Source organism: Myodes glareolus, chromosome 1 (genome assembly GCF_982192425.1).
Source record: "Myodes glareolus chromosome 1, mMyoGla1.1, whole genome shotgun sequence".
Classification (NCBI taxonomy): domain Eukaryota; kingdom Metazoa; phylum Chordata; class Mammalia; order Rodentia; family Cricetidae; genus Myodes; species Myodes glareolus.
The window spans coordinates 74939538-74964778 of NC_142026.1; the positions used below are offsets into that span (position 1 = coordinate 74939538).

At 43.8% G+C, this 25241-nt stretch overlaps 1 protein-coding gene across 1 annotated transcript; it reads left to right on the forward strand.

Annotated features, from left to right (window-relative positions):
* The first annotated feature begins 1476 nt into the window (after positions 1 to 1476).
* LOC125411794 (V-set and transmembrane domain-containing protein 1) lies at positions 1477 to 17321 on the forward strand. The gene is made up of 6 exons (XM_048452141.3): positions 1477 to 1657; positions 8226 to 8261; positions 10221 to 10505; positions 14971 to 15105; positions 15419 to 15446; positions 16553 to 17321. Exons 1-6 carry the CDS (start codon positions 1624 to 1626, stop codon positions 16608 to 16610), a joined length of 576 nt encoding a protein of 191 aa, XP_048308098.3. The 5' UTR covers positions 1477 to 1623; the 3' UTR covers positions 16611 to 17321.
* Positions 17322 to 25241: the final 7920 nt, after the last annotated feature.

Here is a 25241-nt window from a genome sequence, read left to right on the forward strand (position 1 = left end):
AGGCCTGGTCCTTGTTGGGGTGTTTTATCACAGCCTGTGGAAAATGAAATTTACGACAGCCTGCTTCTTGTCCCACCCCAAGCTTCCTAAGTGATGAGAAAAGCCTCCAGCACACGCTCTCCCTACACAACCTCCACCGGGCCACGATGGACTGAAACTGTGAACACAAAAAATGTCTCCCTTGAGTTGTTTCTGTCAGGTATTTTCTCACAGCAATTAGGAAGGTAAGGGATATGGCATCACTAACTGTCCCTCATTCATGACATTTTTCTTCCTTGATCCTATGCATGAAAGAATGAATGTGGCTCTGGCTTGGTGGGCCTGGCTTATTTTACTTAATGTGACTGGGTCCAAATTTAATAGGGTTGTTTCTGGTGAAAGCAAAGAGAGGACTATTGGCTAGGGTAGAGGACTGGAGAAGATGGGAGCGGGCTGAGACAGAGGAGAGGGATGAAGAAGAACAAAAGCCGTGGGGTCAGAGAGACGGCTCAGCAGTTAAGAGCACTGGCTGCTCTTCTAGAGGTCCTGAGTTCAATTCCCTGGAACCACACTGTGGCTCACAACCATGTATAGTGGTATCTGATGCCCTCTTCTGGTCTAAAGGCATAGAGCACTCATATACATTAAATAAATAAATAAATAAATAAATAAATAAATAAATAAATAAATAAAGGATATACATGTATAAAAATGTCTATGAAATGCATCATTTTGTATGTAAACCTAAAATAAATAATACTTTAATATTTTATTTTTATTTTTTAATTTTATGGATGTATGTGAGTCTGTGTGTGAGCAGGCGCTCGAGGGCAGATGTGTCTGTTCTCCCTGCAGCTGGAGGTACAGGCGGTTGTGAGCCTCCTGACATGGGCTGGGACTCAAACTCAGGTCCCCTGGAAGAGAGACATGTTCTCTTAGCTGCTGATCCATCTGCCCAGCCCTGAAAACAAATGATTTTAAAAGGAAGCCATGAGATGAAGAGGGAGACTGATGGAGGTGCTTGGGAGACTTGAGAAGGTATAAGCGAGATACACTGCATTCATTCATGAAATTTTCAAAGAAAGAATAACTTCAGAAGGACATAAAATAATTTGTCTAAAGATATTATAGTTACAGAATAAATAGACTAAATAACCAGAGGAGAATGATAACCAAAATGTAAAACTAAAAAAAGAAAGTTAAAAAAAAAGGGGCGGACGGGTAGGATAGTGGGAAGGGTATAAAGATAGGAGGGGCCTAGTTTGAGAGGAGGGGGCTGGCAGGAGTAGGAAGGGATGAATATGAACAGAGGACACTATATGCAAGCATTAAATTGTCAAAAATGAGCAAATTAAAATGTAAAGCATCTTAGGTAAGATTTCAGTTGAGAAGGGCAGGTCCCAGAGTGGGCAGAGCTGCACCCAGGCTGACAGATGTCATCATCCAAGGCGTCTTGCTTCCTGTGTCTGTTCAGGAAGGAAGCTGTGCAAACAGCTATGAAGGCAACCCAAGTGTCAGGGCAAAGCTTCAGCCTGCAGGTTCTAGGGACAAAGTGGGGCCAGCAGAGAACTGTGGTCTCCTCCTGCCCTGTCAATCCTTCCTGAGAACTGAACACCGGACCTTGGCTTAGGGAGAAGGGAAGCTATGGACATAGATTTCATATACCTACTCTGTCTGGGTGAGTCTACAGGGCTGTGACAAGTGTTTGCTTGGGTGAGAAAAACTCACAGCAGGGTCAAGGTGTTGAGTATGGAAATGCAGAAATGAGGGTGTCTATGTGTGGGTGTGGGAGACTTGGTATGGGGGGATCTCAAGGACATCTGTATCGGTGCCACACCTAAAGACACTGATTACTGCAAGAAGTTCAAGCTCCATAAGGGTCTCTGCATCTCCTTTTGGGCACCCACCACGTTGCCTGGTCATGCCACCAGATTTGAAAGGGGTTGAGGTGCAGGAACAGCCGAATGCAGAGCTGTGGGTAAGAGGCAGATTTTTCCAACCATCCCCATCCTGGGGCTGATTTTAACAACATAGGTTTGAACCTACCCACATGTAGATGTTTCAGTACATGAAGAGGAAGATGGGGCTGCTGGCTTAATTGTGTCATACAGCAGCTCCCATTTAAGAGGCTCTTTGTTCCTCCTTGGTGCAAGAGTAGGGTTAAGATGTGTGGGCATGGCAATCAGAAGGCCACATCTGCTCTGTTCCTTCCTATTTTACTGCTCACAGTCTTCCCTCCAGGTCAGTGCTTCTTTCTGTGTATGCTCTTTAGAGAGAGTCTCCAGTCACAGACCAGGGTGAACAGCTCCTCTGGGAAATGTCCTGATACAGCCGAGTTGCTTTATTGGGACAGCTGTAACTAAGTGCCACCAACTTGTTGGTTTAGAACAATGGAAAATAAACTTCTTGATTATGTGAGCTATGGAAATAAAGGTGTAGACAACACTGGTTCCTTTGGAAGGAAAGAAGGGAGATCTTATTCCATGCCTCTCTTTGTCACTTCTGGTAGCAATTGGCAATGTGCTTGGGAGCATCATTCATTGTTGCTATTGTTTGACATTTTTAAAATTATGTATTTAAAGACGGGGGCCTTAGTCAGGGTTTATATTGCTGTGAAGAGACACTGTGACCATGGCAACTCTTATAAAGGAAAACATTTAGTTGGAACTGGCTTACAGGTTCAGAGATTTAGTTCATTATCCTCATGGCGGGAAGCCTGGCAGCAAACCATCATGCTGGAAAGGTAACTGAGAGTTCTACATCTGAAGTGGCAGGCAGGAGAGAGAGAGAGAGAGAGAGAGAGACAGAGACAGAGACAGAGACAGAGACAGACAGAGAGAGAGACAAAGAGACAGAGACACAAAGAGAGACACAGAGAGAAACGGTCTGGCTTGAGCATTTGAAACCTCAAAGCCTATACCCACTGAAATACTTCTTTCAACAAGACCCACTTACTCCAACAAAGCCAAATGTCCTAATCCTTTCAAATAATTCCATTCCCTATGAATCCCTAGGGGCCATTTTCATTCAAACTACCACACAGGTAACCAGAGCTGGCCTGGAACCTACAGAGGTCCACCTGCCTCTACCTGCTGAGTACTGGGATAAAAGGCATGCACCACCATAGAGTGCTCCCTTCTGAACCCCCATTAGGCACAGGCCACACCCAAACACCAATTTTCAACACAAAGAGATCTAATATTAAGCAAGACACAGAAACTGGGTGGCTGAATCTTAATCAGACAGAAACAGCAGCAAGCGGCTCTGCAGGAGTGGATTTTAAGGAGAAAAAAGAATTCTAGCTAGGGAATCGAGTGGTAGCCTTGACAGTCAGTTTTTGGAATAAGGAAATGGCCAAATAAGGGACACAAAAGAAGGGGGACCTCTCAGTACCATGTTTGCCATGTTTGGGCCATTAGAGCCCTTCACTGACTAGTGTTTAATCATTGGATGTCCAAGCCACAGTGGAGGAGAACCAAATCCTTCAAGCTGATCTCCACACACATGCCGTGGTACATATGCACTCACGAGCTCTCACAAGAGCACACACGTAGCATATACACATGGTAGTAACTCACTAAATGAAAAACAAAGTGAATACGAATGTTTACATGGGTTTCAGTACCAAGAGCCCTCCACAAGTAGGACAAAACCACAGCTGACGAATGGCAGCAACCGGAGGAATGTCACTGATGGCAACTGTGGGTCTGGCCCCTGGAGCCATCTGTGCCGAGCTTGATGCTGCCAGGCCTTTTTTCCTTTGCTCTGCTGGCATACTACTGCATGGGCTGAGGTCTGAAAGTAGGGCCCTGGGCAGCTATGGTTCTACAGCTTTGAAAGCTCATTCACTGTGGTGGCTTGAAGGAGAATAACCACACAGGCTCATATGTTGGAATACTTGGTCTCTAGTTGGTGAGACTCTTTGGAAAGGATTAAGAGATGTGGCCTTGTTGGAGCAGATGAACTGGAGTTACAGACAAGAGCCACCATGTGGGTGCTGGAAGTAGAAACCTGGTCCTCTGGAAGGGCAGTCAGTAGTCTTAACACGTGTATCTTTCCACCCCATATATACTTTATATAAATATTTATTCTTTGAAAAATTTATACATATATACTATACATTGTAATCATTTACCACCACTCTCCCCTTTAACTCCCTCCAGGATTTCCCTGAACATCTCCCTCCCAAATCTTCCTTCCTTCTTTCCTTCCTTCTTCCTTTCCTTTTTCATTACTTCTTTCCTTCCTCCTTCCTCCTTCCTTCCTTCCTTCCTTTTTTTATTCCTTCATTCTTTCCTCCCTCCCTCCTTCCCTCCCTTCCTCCCTTAACTCATTGATTTTAATTAGTGTTGACGACATGCCTGTAGGTATGAGGTCACCCAATGGGACACGTGCGATCTACCTGTGGTTACACCCCGAAAGCAAAGTGGCTCTCCTTCCCTCAACAGCAATTAGCTAAGGGTGGAACTTCAGAGTTCCCACCACTCCCTGCTGGAAACCCTTCTCCCCAGCCCCCAAACAGGGTTTCTCTGAGTGGCCCTGGCTATCCCAAGAACTCCCTCTGTAGACCAGACTGGTCTCAAACTCAGAGACCCACCAGCCTCTCTCCCAAGTGCTAGAATTAAAGGTATGTACCGGCTTGATCCTGTGTAGCTGGCTGCTGTGGCTTCATATAAATCTCCAGGAGAGAGGGTAAAATTACCCAAGGCACATTGATTTTTAAACAGTTACTGAGGTAAAAGTCACAGAACATAAAACCAGTGACTTGAAAGTCTACACAGCAGGGACAGTTGGTATATTCACAGTATATAGCCACCACCTCTATCTAGTTCCAGGATACTGTCACCACCCCCACAGAAACACTATGCTCATTAAGATTCCCACACCTCCTGCTCCTGGCATCTACTAATGAGCTTTCTGTCTCTCTGGATTTACATATTCTGGATAAGGTATGGAACAGAACGACACAATGTGTAATTCTTGGTCCCTCACTTTTAGTTAGTATGTTTTTCATTCTGTTCTCCTTCCTCCACCCTCCAAGTCATCCTCCTTCCTCCATCCCCAAGGGCAAAATTTATAGGAAAGTAAATTAATGCCCACTCTACATGGAACTAGAGATAGAAGCCACTGTTCTATGCATGACAGTCAAGCACTCTGCCAGTTGAGCTAGATCCCAGCTGTAGACAGTGTCTCTCTGTGTCCAGGCACTCAGTTCTGTCCCACCAGTTGACTCCCAAAAAAACCACACAGAGACTTAATATTAATTATAAATGCTCAGCCAATAGCTTAGGTTTATTTTCAACTAGCTCTTATAACTTAAATTAACCCATTTCCATTCATCTATATGCTGCCCCAAGGCTCATTTACCTCATGTACGCACTTTCCATCCTGCTCAATTTGCATCTCATGGACTCTCCTCAAGACTCCTCGGACTCCACCCTCCTTCTTCCCAGCATTCTGTCTGCTCCAAAAATCCTGCCTACCTATCGGCCAATCAGCTTTTTATTAACAATGAGAACAACATATTTCACAGTGTATGGAAGGATTATTCCATAGCACCTGATCTTGAATTTAAAAGCAAGAATTAAGAAGACACTTACCTCCTGGCAGTGGTGGTGCACACCTTTAATCCCAGTACTCTGGGGACAGAGGTAGATAGATCTCTTTGAGTTTGAGGACAACTTGGTCTAAAAAACAAGTTCCAGGACAGCCAGAGCTGTTATGTGAGAAACTTTGTCTCAAAAAAAAACCCACCAAATAATGATGATGATGATGATGAGGAGGAGGAGGAGGAAGAAGAAGAAGAAGAAGAAGAAGAAGAAGAAGAAGAAGAAGAAGAGGAGGAGGAGGAGGAGGAGGAGGAGGAGGAGGAAGAGGAGGAGGAGGAGGAGGAGGAAGAAGGAGGAGGAGGAAGAAGAAGAAGAAGACGAAGAAGAAAAAGAAGAAGGAGGAGGAGGAGGAAGAAGGAGAAGGAGAAGGAGAAGGAGAAGGAGAAGGAGAAGGAGAAGGAGAAGGAGAAGGAGAAGAAGAAGAAGAAGAAGAAGAAGAAGAAGAAGAAGAAGAAGAAGAAGAAGAAGAAGAAGAAGAAGAAGAAGAAGAAGAAGACACTTATCACTCATGGCCATACTAATGGTTACCACCACCTCTGCCCACCCTCAAGCTCTCTCCTAGTTAGCTCTAATTGTCAATTTGACACACCCTAGACATGGCGTAGGATCATCTGAGAGGAAAGCCTCCACTAACGAATTGCCTAGATCAAACTGGGTATGTCTATGGGGGATTGTCTTAATTTCTTGGCTACTAATTTATGCAGGAGTGCCCAGCCTCCTGCATAAATATCCCTGTGGAATATTATTTTAAACTGTGTGAATATATGTTGCCATGGTTGAATTAATAAAGAAGCTGACTGTGCCAGCCAGACACAGAGAGGAAACAGGAGAAAGAGAGTCCAAGGTGAAAGAGAAGTAATGACCGTGGCAGAATGTAGATTAGTAGAAGTGGGTTAATTTAAGTTGTAAGAGTTAGCTAGTAACAAATCTGAGCTATTGGCCAAGCATTTGTAATTAATATTAAGTCTCTGTGCATTTATTTTGGAGCCAGCAGTCCCAAGAAACACTCAACCTACATAGCTCACTGTTGGTGGCACCATTGCTAGACAGGTGAGCCTGGGCTGTATAAAAAGTCAGCTAAAGGGCTGGAGAGATGGCTCAGTGGTTAAGAGCACTGCCTGCTCTTTCAAAGGTCCTGAGTTCAATTCCCAGCAACCACATGGTGGCTCACAACCATCTGTAATGAGATCTGGTGCCCTTTTCTGGCCTGCAGGCTTATGTGCAGACAGAATCCTGAGAATACTGTACACATAATAAATAAACGAATCTTTAAAAAAAAAAAGTCACCTATATATGAGCCGGGTGAGTGAACCAACAAGCAGTCCCTCCCTGGTTTCTGCCTCCTAGTTCCTGCCCTGATTTTCCTCAATAATGGATTGTTGCCTTGATGTGGAAACTAAATAAACCCTTTTCTCCACAGGTCACTTTTGATCAGTGTTTTTATCACAGCAACAGAATGAAAGTAGAACAGATTAGAACTCAAACAAACGTATATTGCTCCAGATAGGACACTGATGACAGACCAAAGAAATGATTCTGGTACTGGTTGTTTCATGGTCTCAGACTTGACCAGGTGTCTCCAAGTTTGTGTGTGTGTGTGTGTGTGTGTGTGTGTGTGTGTGTGTGTTCAAATAACTGAAAACATACACAAATGGTAAAATAGCAAGGGTCTTTATTCAGAATCAAAGAAAAATCACAGGTCAGATAGACTACAAAATTATAGCAGGCTACCCGGCCTAGACGGCTCAAGAGCCCTTGGTTACTGTCTGGGACTTCCTTTTGTGAGTCTAGGAAGAGGGACTGGTTGCTGGAGGCAGAATGCAGGGGCCTTTTGGATTTGATTGATAGGCTTAGATATATAAGCCTTTATTTGTTGCACACATCTTTACCTAAGATGCATCTGATCTTAATCATGCATAGGTATAGTACAGTGAAGAGTGATTTGCCCTAAATGCTTATTCCAAGGATGTATTTTGACGTACCATTAATGCACCCTAAATTTCTTCAGCCTGTATTGAGCCCTTTCATTTAGTTTCAGGATGTTTTTGGTCACAAAAAAATGAGTCACCCAACATTTCTTAGGGAGGAATGACATAGTGCATTGTTTGGACCCTGGTCTATGCATGAAGCGGGGGTCCCAGGTTGATATGTGCATTCTAAGGAAGATAGTGTGTATATTGCTCTAGCCAAATGGCATCCTAGGTTACTCAGTTAGCCCTACACTTGCCTACCTCGATTCTACCCAAGTCTATCTTGGTGAACCAGTGAGTTGTGCCAGGAGTATAAGGGATTACTATAGGAGCTGGGCTTACACGGTCAGCCACATCAGGAAAAAGCGTGCCCCAGGATAAGTCACAACTGATAAAAGCAGCACCCCTGGAACTGCCCACAACTTGTGCACACTGAAGAGCCTTTTCTCCCCAGCAATGGTGATTGCCTTTATAACCCTGGAAGGGGCTCCTTGTGAATATCCTGAGCTGGGAAAGCTTCATGAGCCTTGCAGGTTTTGTTCACTCCCTAAGCCTAGTGTATTTTATCTACTCCCACTTTTTTTTATATACTCTCCTCTCAGCCGGGAGGTAGTGTTTCAAGTCGGAGGACACAGTCTCTCTCTCACCGAGGTTTCTCTTCTTCCAGGGCTGTGCCTGTGCTATGGCGATGAGGAAGAGAATGGTGAGTTTCCACACGACCTCTACGTGCTCCCTGCTCCACTCTCCGTGACCCTCTCCCTTTGTAGTAGCTGCAAGTGTTCCAGATCTGAGGAGAATGGTTTCCCCCAATGTGAGTGCTACACCTCGGAAGAGAAAAGTATCCCGCAGTCAGGAGTCAGGGAATGCCCCAAAGTCAGCCCACACAACAAACCTCACACAAGAAATTTACTGGGACAGACACAAGAGAGTGATCGCCTCTGCCAGGACGAGAAGCAGCGAAGAACTAAGCAGCAGGCAGGCATTCTATGGAGGGTTTCTACAAGGGGGTAGCATTTTCAGGGTGGGGATCCATAGGGTTTCAAGTCCTGAGCTTAGGGTGAGATCAGGAATTGGTGGTTTTCCAAACTCAGGGTTGGTTTGTTCCCAAGTTCAGGAATTGGTGGGTTTCCAACATCAAGGATTGGTTGGTTTTTGAGCTCAGAGATTGGTGGGTTTCTGAAACCCCGAAATGAGCTTGGGCTTTTTGCCCTACATTAGCTACTTTTCCTGTTGCTGTGATAAATCCTGATAAAGCAAGTTAAGGGAGAAATGATCTGTTTGTCTTACTGTTTGAGGTTTCAGACCCTATTGGTGGGGAGGTCACAGCAACCGGAGCTTGGGGCAACTGGTTATATTGCATCCATATTCAAGAAGAAGAGAGTGGGCAGGATAAGATGGCTCAGTAAATAAAGGCAGGTGCTGATTGACAATGTGGAAGCCCACATAGTAGAAGAAGAGAATCAACTCCCAGAAGTTGTCCTCCTACATCCATATATACATTGTGGCACACACGCACTTCACACACACACACACACACACACACACACACACACACACACACACACACACTCAAAATGAAATTTTATTTTAAAACTTTTTAAAGAATATTTTATGTATATAAGTGTTTTCAAGCATTTGTGTGAATATACCATTATGTGCAGTACCCAAAGAAGCCAGAAGAGGTCACTGGATCCCCTGGAACTGGAGTTACGGGCAACTGTGAACTGTTGTGTACGCTCTGAAATCCAGCCTGGGTCCTCTGCAAGAACAGCTAGTGCCCTTAACCATGACCCGTCTCTCCAGTCCTAAGCTTAGAAAACAAAATATTTTAATCATGTGTAAGTGTGTTTGTATACATGAATTCTGTGCCTTTGGAAGTCAGGGTGTCAGATGCTCTGGAGCTAGAGACACAGCTGGTTGTGAGACACCTAACATGGATCCCCTAGAATGCTCTTAGTCACAGGCCATCTCTCTAGCCTTAAGAAATAATACTTAAGGGGGCTGGAGAGGTGGCTCAGAGATTAAGAGCACTGGCTGCTCTTCCAGAGGTCCTGAGTTCAATTCCCAGCAGCCACATGGTGGCTCACAGCCATCTGTAATGAGATCTGGTGCCCTCTTCTGGCCTGCAGGCGTACATGGAGGCAGAATGTTGTATACATAATAAATAAATCAATCTTTAAAAAAAAAAAGAAAGAAATGATACTTAAGAACAAGAGAGCAATGAACCCTTATGCTCAGTTCACTTTCTCCTTTAAAAAAAAATCTTGCATTTACTTATGTATATGGGTTTGTGGGACGTGAACATGTCACAGCATGTATATGGAGGTCAGTTTTATCCTTTACCAGTGTGGGCCTCAGGAATCAAACTCAGGCTCTCAGGCTTGGCAGTGAGACTTTTAGCAGCTGAGCCCTCCTGCTAGCCCTCTTCATTTTATACAATGCAGGACCACAGTCTAAGGAATGGTGCCACCCATAGTGGATGGGTCTTTCCATGTCAGACAAATAAGATAGCCTCTCACAAGCATGGGCTAAAAGCCTGTCTCCCAGGTGATTAAAGACTTCATCAAGTTATAACTGATATTAACCATCACACCTTTAATCCTTAGAATTCTAGGAGAGGTTTACCATGATGGAAAGTCAATTAACTCTGAATTCTTTCCAGAGGAACTTCCCATACCTTCCATCAGTGCCTGGCCCAGCTCTGTGGTCAGGTGCAAGAGTAACGTCACTCTCCGATGCTGGACTCATTTCCAGAATGTTACAGTTACTCTGGGAAAATTGCACAACTCTGGGTACCAGCAGGAGCTAAGATCAGCGGCAAAGGAGGCTGAGTTCCACCTCACTCATGTGCAGCCTGAAGATGCTGGGGGCTATTTCTGTGCTTACAGGACAGCAGCTTCCCACAGGTGGTCAGCACGGAGTCAGCACTTACAGCTGGTGGTCACAGGTGAGCCGAGCAGCCTCAGACCTTCTCCTCATATGTTTTGAAATTTACACTTTTTTAATTTATTGTGTGTGCATGTGTGTACACATACATGCCCCAGCCTGTGTGAGGAGGTCAGGGGACAAGTTATGACACTTGCTTATTTCCTCCAGTCCTTGAATTTTTAAAACTCATTTTGTGTATGTGTATGATATATGTGTGTATGTGTGGGTGCAAGAGTACTATGGCACACATGTGGAGATCAGAGGACAGCCTTGGATGATGGTCTTCCTCCTGCCTTGTTTGAGGCAGAGTCTCCTTTTTGCATTGTTGCTGTGTACTCCATGCTAACTGGCCTGAGAGCTTTCAGAGGTCCCTTTGTCTCCACCTCCCACTTCCCTGAGGAAGTGCTGGGACTACCGGTACTACCAGATGCACCAATCCAGTTTTACATGGGCTCTGAGTATCTGAACTCAGGTCTCTAATACTAGGGCCTTTACCCACTAAGTCATTTTCCCAGACTTGCTTTTTGAGTTTTAAAATAATAATGCTATAATAATTATAAATATAGTTAGCTATAACTATATTTTATAATTGTATATACTTTGTAAATTACTATTTATATTTATAACTTCATTTGTTTAGTTTTCTAATAATTGTTATAATAATTATAAATAGATATAATTGATTATATTTATAACTAATGACAATGACAAGGTTGGCCTTGGCCCAGGCTGTTCTTTAACTCATTATATAGTTAAGGATGGCCTTGAACTCCTGATGCTCTTGTCTTCCCCTCCTAAGTGCTGTCCACCATGACTTGCTCGGCTTTTTAGTCAAATTTGTATTATTATGCAACTCTTGTACAAAGTGATAGGTTTAATGACATTTTCCTTCAAGTATATCATTGCTTGGCATTATTGACCCCTCGCTAAGTTCCCCTCCCACTCACCCTCCTTCCAAATGGTCAGATCAGTTCCTTTGTGGACATGTTCCTTCTTTTCTAATGGGTCTTGGCTGGAGACTCCAGGAAACAATAAAGCTACAATACCTCAGAGGGGACTGGAGACATGGAGCTGAGTGCAGGGGATGAGGTTCTGGCCAGAGATTTCAACTAGGTCTCAATGATGTAATCATAGACGAATGCCTCAGAAGAGGGAATTAATAGAAAATCTGATGTCATGTAAGGTCAGTAGATCAGTAGAAGATGAATACACAATGAACCAGATGTCACAGCTTGGAAGCAGCAACTTATCATTGGGGTTTTAGAGCCAAATATGAGTACACGAAGTTCTAATGACTGTGAATTAAAATCTATTAGAGCTATAATGTGTAATTGATTTCAAGGCAGTGAGCACATTATTGGAGCATCTGTGATCACAATACTCAGGAAGAGGACAGTCAGAAATGAAATTCTAAAAAGAAAATCATAGATAGTGAGTGATCATGCTTAGTAGTCTACAGTTAGACTATTAAAATAACCACAAATTTGGAAGCTCAAAACATCCATTTTTTTAGACAGGGTCTCAAGTAGACCAGGCTGGCCTTGAACTCCTAACATAGTCAAGGACAACCTTGATCTTCTAATCCTTTTGCCTCTCCCTCCCAAGGACTGAGATCGCAGGCATGAACCACCTCGCCCAGCTTACACGGTACCAAGGGGATCAAACCCAGGATCTTATGCATGCTAGACAATGAATCAACCAACTGAACTGCATCTTAGCCCCATTAAACATCCATTTGTTTGTCTTACAGTTTGAGTGGGTCAGGAGGGAAATAGGTTTCGTTGAGTTTTCTGCTTTGGGTCTCGCAAGGCTGCAGGCAAGTTTTCAGGGCTGCATTTTCTTCTAGAAGCTGGATTGGGGAAAATTCTTTTGCACTGGTTTAAGGGGAGTTCTTAGATAATAGCATACTGTCGTGGGGATGACACTCAAACACTCTGCTGTGTTTGCATATTTGTTGGTTAGAAGCAAGGCCTAAGTATCCAAGCTCAAAGACAGAGGAGTTGACAGGAGTGTGAATACCAGAAGAAGGTTAGCCTCATGAAGCTACTTGGTGGCTGTCCATCACAGTCCTAGGGGATGAGACATACCCAGTCACACTGACATCTGAAGACAAGCCTTTGTGGGTAGAGAACAGGAAAAGCCAATATCAGAAAGCGTGTTTCTGGAATGGAGGAATGAAGTGGAAAGGAGAACAGAGAATGAGGGAGAGTACAAGAGGAGGGGGTTGAGAGCACCTACACCTCGGGTCCTGTCCTAGCTTCATTTCTATTATTGGGATAAAATACATGACCAAAACAAACAACAGCTTAGGGAAGAAAGAGTCTGCTAAAACTCCAGGTATCAGCCCATCCTTGAAGGAAATCAAGGCAGGAAACTGAGGCAGCTAGTCATGTTCACAGCCAAGAACTCATAATTCCACAGTCAAGAGCAGAGAGAGAATGAATGCACCCAGCTCATTTTCTCTACACTTATACAATACAGGACCCAAGCATAAGGAATGGCACCACCCACGTTAGGCCTTGTCATTCCTTACCTGTAAATATAATCAAATCTGTCCCCCACCCCTTGCCCACAGGCCAACATGATCTAGACAGTACCACAATACTCTCTTCACAGGCGATTCTAGATCGTGTCAAAGCGTCGATTAAAACTAACCATCACAGGTGTTTAAACTGACCATGGATTTTGTTAAACAGAACAAGACTCCACTGGCAGCACTGCAATGGGAGAATAAAGTAATTTATTTATATGTTGTAAGGGTTTCAGGATTTGGGGATGTGGATTAGAAGGATGTGCTTTAAAGGAAAATGTCCCCCAACAGGAGTGGCACTGGTAGCAAGTGTGGCCTTGTTTAAGGAAGTTTGTCCCTGTGAACTCTGACTTTGAGGTCCCTTTTGCTCAAGCTTCCCTCAGTGTGATAGTCAGCTTCCTGCTGTCTGCAAGATGTAACATTCTCAGCTCCAGCTTGCCTGTCACCATGCTCCCCTTCATGATGACAAAGGACTAAACCTCTGAAACTGTAAGCAAACCCCCTCAATTAAATGTTTTCCCTTACAAGAATTGCCATGGTCGTGGTGTCTCTTCGCAGCAATAAAAACCCTAAACTAAAGTTGGGCAGTGGTAGTGCATGCCTTAATCCCAACACTCGGAGGCAGAGGCAGATGGATCTCTTAGTTTGAGGTCAACCTAGTCTACAAAGTGAGTTCCAGGACTACCAAGGCTACACAAAAAAATCCTGTCTCGAAAAACATACAAGAAAAAAAATCTTAAACTAAGACTCCGTGTTTTAGATAGTGAAATGTTTTCTCTCTTTTAAAAAAAAAACACTTAATTGACAAAGATTATACTCAAGGTGCACATTGTGTAATGATCATTACAAATTGAATACATTCCTCAACACCCACACTGTACATCAGAGTCCCACAAATTGATAGATGAAAATTTTCCATCTTGTCGTTAAGTACATTCTGGAGAATGATCTATGATAGATATATTTTCTATTTTGAATGAATAAGTTTATTAAGTAATAAATAGTGAGAGGGAGGTGATAGAGGAAGAGGGAGAGAGAGAGAGAATAAATTACCAACTTGGGTACTCAAAATTGTGATGATGCCTGCTTTTCGTCATCACACAGAAGGCAGGTGCATCTCTGTGAGTTCCAGCCCAGCGAGGGGTACACGGTGAGACCCTGTCTCAAAAAAATAATGGATGAGAGCTGGAAAGATGGCTCAGTGGTTAAGAACACTGACTGCTCTTTCAGAGGTCCTAAGTTCAATTCCCAGAACCCACATGCTGGTTCAAAACCATCTATAGTGGTATCTGATGCCCTCTTCTGGGTGTACATGCAATAGAACACTCATATACATCAAGTAAACATGTCTTTAAATTTAAAAAAAAAATGGACACCAAAATATCCAACAAGGAGCCTTGACTATTCATATCTCAAAAGACCAGAAAGTTAAGAGGTTGGGTGAGAAGGTAGGACTGGATTATAACCTTCTAACTCCCCTCACCCCATGGCCCTACTTGAGCAGGGCTAGACCCTTTATCCAAAAGGTGTCACAGGCACCCGAGACAGTGCCACCAGTTTGATAACTAGGCTTCCTGGCTCCTGGCTCTTATTTTGTTTTTAGTTTCAGGCAGGATTTCACACGCACTTGAGGCTAGCCTGAAACTTACTGTATCACCAAGGCTGGGCTCTAACTCAAGATCCTCCCACCTCTGGTTGGAGCACTGCAATTCTCAGAGTGTGCCACCACACACTGTGTCTAGAGCCTCTTAACCGCTCTGCTAAACTGTTAGGGGAAGCAAACTGATTCTGTGACTCTGTTCTTGGTAAACGATCAAATTTATGGCTGTGGGTGAGATGCTCACATGGAATTTTTCCCATGTGTGAGGCTCTGTCCAGCCCTCTCCAGCTGTTCCGACACGTGCTCTCAGGGGTATCTCATGATACAGCTGCCATTTCCGTCTCCGATGTACAGATGGAGTGGGAGGAGGTGGAGGAAATTCCCCCCGACCATCAAACAACAAACGCATCATCCTTACCACCTTCAGCTGCCTCTGCATCTCTCTCCTCTTTGTCTCCATCTACCTTATCTACAGATGCACTCAGCAAGGTGAGTTAAGAAGAGTTAATCTATCCATGCCTGGGAGAGAGAGACAAGAGAATGATTCTGATGAGATGTGGGCAGTGGTGGTGCATGCCTTTAATCTCAGCACTTGGGAGGCAGAGACAGGTGAATCTCTGTGAGTTCAAGGCCATCCTGGTCTACATAATCATTTCCAGGTCAGCCAGAGCTACATAGTGACACCCTGTCATTCACACACACACACACACACACACACACACACACACACATACAAACACGCACACACATGTATATATACGTAGACATATATGTAAATTCTTCTTCCTGGTATGTTTTATAGGTTCATCACATGAAGAGCCTCCCAAGAGGTAAATGAATGCAGTTTTTGGCAAGCTTCATGCCCCACTTCCTTCCCACTCCATTCTTCTAAGACCCCATTTAAATACCACTAATTGCTATGGTCAACCCTACCCACCCCTCAGCCTATTTCTGCCCCACCTCCTTCTCACTCAAGTCTTCATATCCTATACTTCTGTTTTCCATTCATATCCTCTCACCCATCTTCCCCTCCCCCATCCCACTCTCTCAGAACCAGCCATTCTAATTTTCCAAGGCAGGAGGAGACTACAGGTAAGTGATAAGATACTAGAAAAATCATGAGTTTTTTTTTAAGCAAACAAAGGAATGAGCCCTTTATATACTGTTGCTGGGGGTGTGAACTAGTGCAGCCAGTAGTGGAATTCTTAGCAGGAACTAGTGTAGTGTGAAAGTTCCTCAAAAATACTAATAACAGAACAAGCAAACGATCCAGCTACAGCTCTCCCGGGAATTTGCCTACAGGAAAGTCCCCCACACTTCCATATCAACAGTACAGCCCTAAGTTTCAGTTTCTTCCATGGGTTCATTACTCCCAACCTTGCCTGACATCAAGAAAGAGATTCATAAAAATGCACCCTGGGGGCTGGAGATATATGTCTTTGCCTTTAAGAGCTCTTACAGAGGACCTGGGTTCCATTCCCAACACTCACATGATGGCTTCCAGCTGTAACTTCAGTTCCAGAGGAGCCAATGCTTTCTTCTGGCTTCCATGGGCTCACACACACACACACACACAGGAACACACACACACAATGAAATAATCTATGTTTTATATATTATATATCATGCCTTTTGTCCCAGCACTTGAAAGGCACAGGCGAGGTAGGTGGATCTCCAAGTTCAAGGACAGTCTGGTCTATGCAAAGAAACCCTGTCTCCAAAAGCAAGCAAACAAACAAACAAACAAAATGTACCCTGATTTCAACTGCAACCTGGGTATTTGGAGCCTTTCCAGCCCCACCGGTAGAGGGAGGAGTGTGGCATTAGATAAGCTACCCCTGAGTTTATTGGGTGCATGCTATCAGTTAGAGACCCCAATCTGATTATTTAAATGCATCATTGTAAGGTTTCTCTAGCATGAACTTCTTCGTTTCAGTGACACTGAGAGCGATCACGTGTGTAAATATGAACATGAAGCCAGCTGCGCTGAGTGACACCTGGAATCCAACACTCAGGAGGCTGAAGCAGAAGACTGTGAATCTGAGGTCAACCTGAGCTGCATACAGAGAGCATATCTCAACATACACACAGAGAGAAACACACAGGGATGCACACAGAGAACATATCTCAACATACACACAGAGAGAAACACACAGGGATGCACACAGAGAGCATATCTCAACATACACACAGAGAGAAACACACAGGGATGCACACAGACAGACAGACACAGAGACAGACACACATATGTACACAAACATACACACAGACATTCAGAGACACACACAGACATACACACACACACACACACACACATGCTGTCCTTCCAAAGTTCTGTCACTCGACTTTGCAAGGCATTGTTTTAATATAGGAAGAAATGGAAGTGTGAACATTTGGATCCTCTATATAAATATCCTTAGCTCACGAGCAGATTTTAAATAATTTTCTCTTTTTATGATTTTTTTGGTGTTTGGGGTTCTTTATTATTGTTGTTGTTTGTTTGTTGAAACAGGTTCTCACTATGTATCCCTGACTGGCCTGGAATTTGCTATGTGGATTAGACTGGCCTTGAACTCACAAAGATCCACCTGCCTCTGCCAGCCAAATACTGTGATTAAGTGTGTGTGCCATCATGCTTGGCCCTTTTTAAAATTTTGTATTTCAAAATAATTCAATCAATGAAAAATAAAAAGTATGAATGGAAACGCACTGCCTGATATTGTATAGACAGCGACATTTTGCTTTCTTCTTCCTCTTCTTCTTCTTCTTCTTCTTCTTCTTCTTCTTCTTCTTCTTCTTCTTCTTCTTCTTCTTCTTCTTTTTCTTCTTCTTCTTCTTCCTCTTCTTCGTCGGTGTCGTCGTCGTTGTCTTCTTCTTCTACCTTTCTTTTTGTTTTAAGTTTTCTTTTTTTTTTGTAGTATTAAGACTTAAACACAGGACTTGACCCACACTAGGCAAGTACTCTCCGACTGAGATATATTCCCCACCCATATCTACCCTTAGTTTGTTTCCTCTCTCCCACCGTCACCAGAGGCAACACTATGTAACATAGTCTATATCTCTCCTTTGTTTTTTTGTTTGTTTGAGACAGGGTCTTAGGTAGACCAGGCTAGCCTCAAACTAACCTGAGGATAACCTGGAACTCCTGATCTTCCTACCTCCATCTCCCACGTGCTAGTATTAGAGGCTATGCCACCATGCCTAGCTTTGTCCCTGTGTGCTTTTTCCATACTTTTATTAAATAGGCATTCACTGATTGTCAATATATGGCAATACTTATGTTACTAAACATACATAAATACATACAATATCATGGTGGTTTTTAGCCCTTGCAATACTTGGTGCATTTGAAAGTTTTTAAGATGTTTTTAAAATTATTATTACACTTCTTTCATGTGTGTGAGTGAGTGCACACATGTGGGGATCAGAGAATAATCTGTGGAAGTTCGTCCTTTTCTTCCACCATGTGGATCCCAGGGATCAAACTGAATAGTCAGGCTTGTCAGCAAGCATCTTTACCCACTGAGCCATCTCTTAGACCCATTTGAAATTTGTTTTTGTTGTTGTTTTCAAGACCAAGGACTACTCCATATAGCCCTAACAATTCTAGAACTCTCTCTGTAGACCAGGATGACCTCAAGCTCAGAGATTCCCCCTGCCCTACTTCCTGAGTGCTGAGATTAAAATCATGTGCCACCACACCTGCCTTGAAATTGCTTTAACCTAAGCTGTAGATTCAAACTTGAGTCTGGGTAGAGGGGCCTGATGTTTCTATACGTTAATTTATATTTTATGTATACCCTCTTTGACAATTAGCTTAGTTTAGCCTCTTGGACAGAAGTGACAAAAGGAAAAATCCAAGTAAGGAAACCTTGGAAGGAAGGAAGGAAGGAAGGAAGGAAGGAAGGAAGGAAGGAAGGAAGGAAGGAAGGAAGGCTGGTTATGTAAGCAAGCTGAAGAAAACGCAGAGCTGTAGAGACATCCTCAGATGCCTGCATCCACATAATGAAAACCACTTCAGCTTCCCTTCCTTTGCCTCTCATCTCCATTTCTATTTCTGTGTCATTATTATTCAGACCAGCTGTTCCTATGAGTCTATGACTGATAATGACAATTCCAGGCTTACAGACTCACAGACTTTTAGCCAAGGAGAAAAGGGAGGGGTTGGGGGATCTTATTTAGTGGATCTGTTAGAGAAAAAAATCATAGACTCCCTTCAGAAGAGGCTAGAAAATTAACTCACAGAAGTGTTGAACATGGGAGTTTTAAAAAATTGAACATTTGCTCTCAGTTAGTACTCAAAGTCTTGGGTTCCATCTCCAGTACATAAACAGGCCTGTTATCCCAGCACTCAGGAGGTGGAGGAAGGAGGATCCGGAAGTTTAAAGCCATCTTTGGCTTCAGAGTGAGTTCCAAGCCAGCTGGGACACACAGCGCTGTATTACAAATGGAGAGAGGCTAGAGCAATAGCTCATCAGTTAAGAGTGCACACCTCTCTTGCAGAGGACCTGGATTTGGTTCCCACCACCTACATTGACTGGGTCCAGCTCCAGAGGATATGATGCCCTCTTCCAGCCTCTTTGAGCAATTGAACTTAGATGCACATATCCACACAAAGATACACATGCATACACAACAACAATAATTTTTGAAAAAAGCATAAAGCAAGCATTTATTGCCTGCTTTTTTCAATCTATAATCCAAGACAAGCAACAGTTATGAGGAAAATTTGTTGTTATGTAATTGCAGTAATGAATCCATAAAGAGGATACTCTCCAAATCCTATCTGTGACTTTAAAAAGTCCACATCATCAGGAATAATAACAGACAGCCTATCTTTGCGTCTACCTTTCCAGAAATATCAAGGTGGGATGTTGGGAGGCCATGATGACTGGTCAGAGGTTGCAGTCTATCATGGCCTGGCAGCTTTTTCCAAAGCCTGAGGACATGGGGACTCCCTCCTCCCTCAGCAGAACTTCCTGCTCTCTACCTGCCCTTATCTGGAGACTGCCCCTGAGCCTGGAGGACTGACCTTATCTGAGAGCAGTCCCTAAGCCTGGATGCCTGATTTATCTCTAGGGTGACCCTTGCTACAGTTTCCTGCGAGAGGCCTCCTCTGCTGCACATATGGTAACTAAGACTTTTGGTAGGAGCTTTGCTATGGGACCCTGATGTCACACAGGAAGGCTTATGACAGGAGCGTGCCACTTAAAGTAAATTAAGGTTTGTCCCCAGGCTTTCCAACCCTATATATTCCGTATACTCTAGAATAAAGTTGAACAGATTTACTGAAGTCATCTCCTGGAGGGCTTTCTCCATCATACCCACAGCTGTCTGAACCTTGTTCCCCACTCCTGCTCCCTCTTCCTCATGGACTAGTGATTCCCAAGGAAGAAGCAGAACTACAGTTGGATCAGAGGCTTGTGAACATCCAGAGGAAAGGTGGAAGGAACATGGGACAGTCATTTTTCTCATTTCTACAGTGATGAACAAAAGACCCAAAGTTCTCACAATCAAAACTATTAATATTTCCAAAGTCACAAAGGCTCAGATCCAAATCCCAGATCTGTTAGGTCCTAGACCCTCAGAAGTCAGATCTTTTTTTTTTTCTTTATGAAAAGGAGTAAGCAATAGTGATTTTGGCTTTATGGCATAGGAGTTTAGCATCCGTAACTGATATGTAAATAAGCATAGCTGGCTATGTTCAAATAAAGCTTTATTTATAAACACAAATGGAGGGCCATAGTTAGCCAACTCTCATTCTAGACCAATGCATTGTGTAAATCTGAGAAAATTACCAGGATAAGAATTGGAAAGACAGAACTCTGTGTTCTAGTGTATCACGGAAGATACAAAAAACAAACAAACAAACCTTGGATGGGCTGGTCTCTGAGGACCTTCTCATCTCTAATAAACTGGGACTCTGGATCTATCCATCAGATAGTGGGTGCAGTATGTCCTGGGCTAAATCCCACAGTGCTTTGGAAAGAGACTGAACATGCTCAGCAACTTGGTTGAATTTCTGGTTTCTCCTCTACAGCCCGAGCATTACCACTCTAAACACAGTGATGGAAGCCAAATGAATGTGCTGTACTATGCAGAGACCCACAGAGACAGCTACACATAGTAACCCACAAACAAACCTACATTCTTACTGAAAGCCACCGACATGTCAGAACCAGAGAACAAAACTTACACAGAGTCACGCAAGCATGAAGACACGGGAGAGACATGCAGGTATACACAAAGGCAGATGACACGCACACAGCTTACAGCCTATATTACCAAACTCAAAGGTTCTAAAGTCAAAGGTCATGATCTTTTTCAAAGTCTGACTAGTTAGGCTATAAGCCCTAGACCATCAGCTCCTCCATACGTATTCCTGATTAAAGTCCAGGGCATGAGGGGTCAGGAGAGAATGTTTCATTTCATCCAGACCGCTGTAACAAAGCACCATAGACTGCAAGACTCTTAAATAACAAATGTTCACATTCTGGAGGCTGAAGTCTGAGATGCATGTAGGACAACGCTATTGTCTGCCGATGACCCAAATGCATCATAAATGGCTAAATGGCTTCTTTGTGTTGTTTTTTTACCCAAAGACAGGATCTCCATGTAGACAGGCTATAGATAGGTGTAGCCCTGACTGTCCTTGAACTCACTCTGGAGAACAGGCTGACCTCACACTTAGAGATACACCCACTTCTGCCCCCTGAGTGCTGGGATTAAGGTTAGGGTTAGGTGCGCCCCACTGCTGCTCAACTTGTGTTGCTGCTTTTTTAAGGTGAGTGGGGTGGGGCCTATGAGATATCTTATCAAGTGAAGGTGCTTGCTACCAAGTCTAATGAGTTGAGTTATATCATCAGTACCCACTTGGTGACAGGAGACAGCTGACTTCCACTAGTTGCCCTCCAACCTTTACATGTACATACACACACACACACACACACACACACACACACACACACACAAATAAAAATACAATTTAAAAAATTGACGCCAACCAATGAGACTAAAGAAATGGTTCAGGAGTTAAGAGTACTTGTTGCTCTTGCAGACAGAAGACCAATGTTTGGGTTCCAGCACCCACATCTGATGGCTCACAACTACCTGTAACTCCAGTTCCATGGGCAGAGACTGATCGTTCATTTCCCAGTCACCCAGGCCTGAATGATACAGAAACTATATTAATTACAACACTGCTTGGCCAACAGTGTAGGCATATTTCTAGCTAACTCTTACATCTTGAATTAACCCATTTCTATTAAACTGTGTGTCACCACGAGGCTGTGGCCTACCAGGAAGGTTACTGCAGGTGTCTTTCTCCTTTGGCGTCTCCCTGACTCTGCCTACTCTCTCTATATATCTCTTCCAGCCTGGCTATATTCTGCCCCGCTACAGGCCACAGCAGCTTTATTCATTAACCAATAAAAGCAACACATATACAGAAGGACCTTCCACATCATCATCTGTAAACAGAGACTACTCTGGATGCCCAGAACCAAATCATCACACAGATACTATATTAATTAGAACAGTGTTTGGCCTGTTAGTTCAGGCTTCTTATTAAGTAACTCTTACATCTTAAATTAACCCATTTCTATTAATCTGTGTATCACCACAAGGCTGTAGCTTACCAGGTAAGGTTTTGGCAGTGTGTCCTTCTCCTTCGGCAGCTACATGGTGTCGACTCCACCTTCTCTCTCTCTCTCTCTCTCTCTCTCTCTCTCTCTCTCTCTCTCTCTCTCTCTTCCAGCCTGGCTATATTCTGCCCGCTACAGGCCACAGCAGCTTTATTCATTAACCAATAAAAGCAACACATAGAGAAGGACCTTCCACATCACAGCTCCAGGGTTCTGATGCCTTCTTCTGCACCTTCATGCCTCCCCATGCACCTACACTCCTTTGTACATATTCACTCACAGATACACAGACACACAGATACACACATACACACACACACACACACACACACATACACACACACAGACACAAGGTCTGACTCTATAACTGAGGCTGGCCTGAAACTCTTGGCGATCCTCTTGCCTCAGCTTCCCGAGTGCTGAAACTCCAGACAAGAGCTGCCACACCTGTGTGTTTGCAGGGTGAAAGGGGTGGCAAATCTCTGGGGTCTCTTATAAGGGCCCCATTATAAGAGGCCCCATCTCTTAACACCTTCATGTTGCAAATTCCAATTGCTGTGATAAAACATCATGACCAAAACCAACTTAGGGGGAAAGGGTGTGTCTCCTCTTACATTTCCACGTCACAGGTCCATCCCTGAGGGAAGTCAGGCCAGGATTTCGAGCAGGAACCTAGAGGCAGAAACTGAAACAAGGATCATGGAGGAATGGTGCGTACTGACTTGCTTCTGCTGGCTTGCTCAGCATGCTTTCCTATAGAATCCAGGACCCCCAGCTCAACGGTGGCACCAAACCACATCAACCATTCAAGGAAATTCCCCACAAACATGCTCACAGGCCAGTCTGATAGAGACAACTCCTCATCGAGGTTCCCCTTCCCAGGTGACTCAAGCTTGCAGCAAGCCTACAAAACACACACATCTGGGCTGTGCACACAGTCACCCATGCAAAAGTTTTAGGATTATGGTTCTTAAGGGAACCTCTACCACCCCTCCTGGCCCCTCTTCCCATACCACAGCCTCCCTGTGACATAGTAGCTAAGTCTCATGAGGAGCAGCTGATGGAGGAGGAGCATCTGCAGCTCTTCTCTTGCACACAGTCATGCTCTTTAAAACTTGGGAGCCCTCAGGACCATCTGTCCCTGCCATGTGGAGGAAGCTGGTCTTTAACAAGAAATAAGAATGATGATTCAAAACATCCAGGAACCGGGGGTGAGTGGCGATGCCTTAGGCTTCGTTTGCTTGATTCTAATTGCTTCCAAACTCAGCATCCCTCTGCTCTCCCTCAGTCTATCATTCTCTCTCCCTCTTTCCCTCCCTCCCTCCCCTTCTCTCTCTCCCCCCTCCCATATATATGTGGGTGAAGGTGCAGACACATGTAGAGGACAGAAGGCAACCTTAGGTGTTATTTCTCGGGGGTCATTGCCTTGTTTTTTGAGACAAGGTAAAGCTCTCACTTGGCCTGGAACTTGTTGAATAGGTTAAGCTGGCTGGTCAACAAGCCTGAGTGATCTTCCTGTCTTCACTCTGCAACACTGGGACTAGAAGTACATGCCATCATGTCTAGTTTTGTCTTGCTTCCTGAGCTCAAGGGAAAAATTGGGTTCTGGGGTTGGAGAGATGACTTAATGATTAAGAGTACTTGTTACTCTTACAGAAGACCCAACATCAATTCCCAGCATCCACGTGGTGGTTCCCAACCATTAGTAAATTCAGTGACAGAATTACCCAGGGTCCTCTTCTGACCTGCAGCACCACGAATGCACGTGGGTAAAACATTCTTATATGTATAATTTTTTTATCTTTTTGATTTTTCGAGACAGGGTTTCTCTGTGTAACAGCCCTAACTGTCCTGGAACTCACTCTGTAGACCAGGTTGGCCTTGAACTCACAGAGATCCGCCTACCTCTCTCTCCCAAGCGCTAGAATTAAAGGTATGTGTCACTACTGTCCAGCTATTTTTAAAAATTTTAAAGACTCAAAAAATAAAAAGTCAGGTCCTTATGCTTGATACTGACTGAGCTACCTTGCCCAGTCTGATCTATCATTTCTGACTGAAACAAAATGACAAAGAAAAGCCCTTGCATGTCTGTGTTTATTGTAATACTAATTGCAATAGCCAGAGCATGGAATCTGTCCAGCTGTCCATCATTAGGTGAATGGAAAGCTGGCATATGCACATGAGAAAGCTTTATTCAGTTACAAAAGAAAAAACGGAATCTGCCATTTTCAAGAAAATGGATGAACTGGGATCACCATGTAAATTGAAATAAGACAGACAAGTTTCATGTATTTTCCTTATATCAGGGAGTAAGAGGAGGACATGAAGTTAGAAGAAGGAATACTAGGGATATAAAAACAAGGTCACTGATGTATGCTGGCTTCTAGCTTGCTGAGAAAGTGCAAGCCCTGAGGTAAAGGAAAGACCCTGCCTCAGAGTAGCTCCACTCCACTTTCCTTTCTTCTACTGTGACAAAAAAGAAAAAAGAAAAAAAAGCAATTTAGGGGAAGAAGGATTTATTTGGCTTTGGCTTACACTTCTAGGTCATAATCTATCACAAAAATTCAAGGCAAGAACCCAAAGTCAAGCCTGCTTGCTTTCACCCATCCAAGGAACTCACTTTGTACCCAAAGAAATACAGTAGAAACTGCAGAGGATACTGTTTGCTGGATCACTGACAGACCTGTTTTTACTCTGCTGGCTTTCTTATACAACAGAAGCTCACCCTACCTAGGCTTGGTGCCACCCACAGGAGACTGGGCACAGAAATGCTACAGGCCAATATGATATAGGCAATTCCTCAATTGAGACACTCTTTTCAGATGATTCTGGTCCGTGTCAAACTGACAATTAAAATTAACTGGGACAAGTAGAGGGAGACAAAGGAAGATGTCCGATAACCTATTCTGACCTTTGCACAGACACACAGGCACGTTCACCTGCACGTGAGCGCACACAGACACACACACACATGTGCACACA

Coding starts and splice junctions, on each gene's coding strand:
- LOC125411794 (XM_048452141.3), top strand. CDS start 1,624: ATGGACATAGATTTCATATACCTACTCTGTCTGG. Junction 8,262..10,220: donor TGGCGATGAGGAAGAGAATG/GTGAGTTTCCAC, acceptor AATTCTTTCCAG/AGGAACTTCCCATACCTTCC. Junction 15,106..15,418: donor CTACAGATGCACTCAGCAAG/GTGAGTTAAGAA, acceptor TATGTTTTATAG/GTTCATCACATGAAGAGCCT.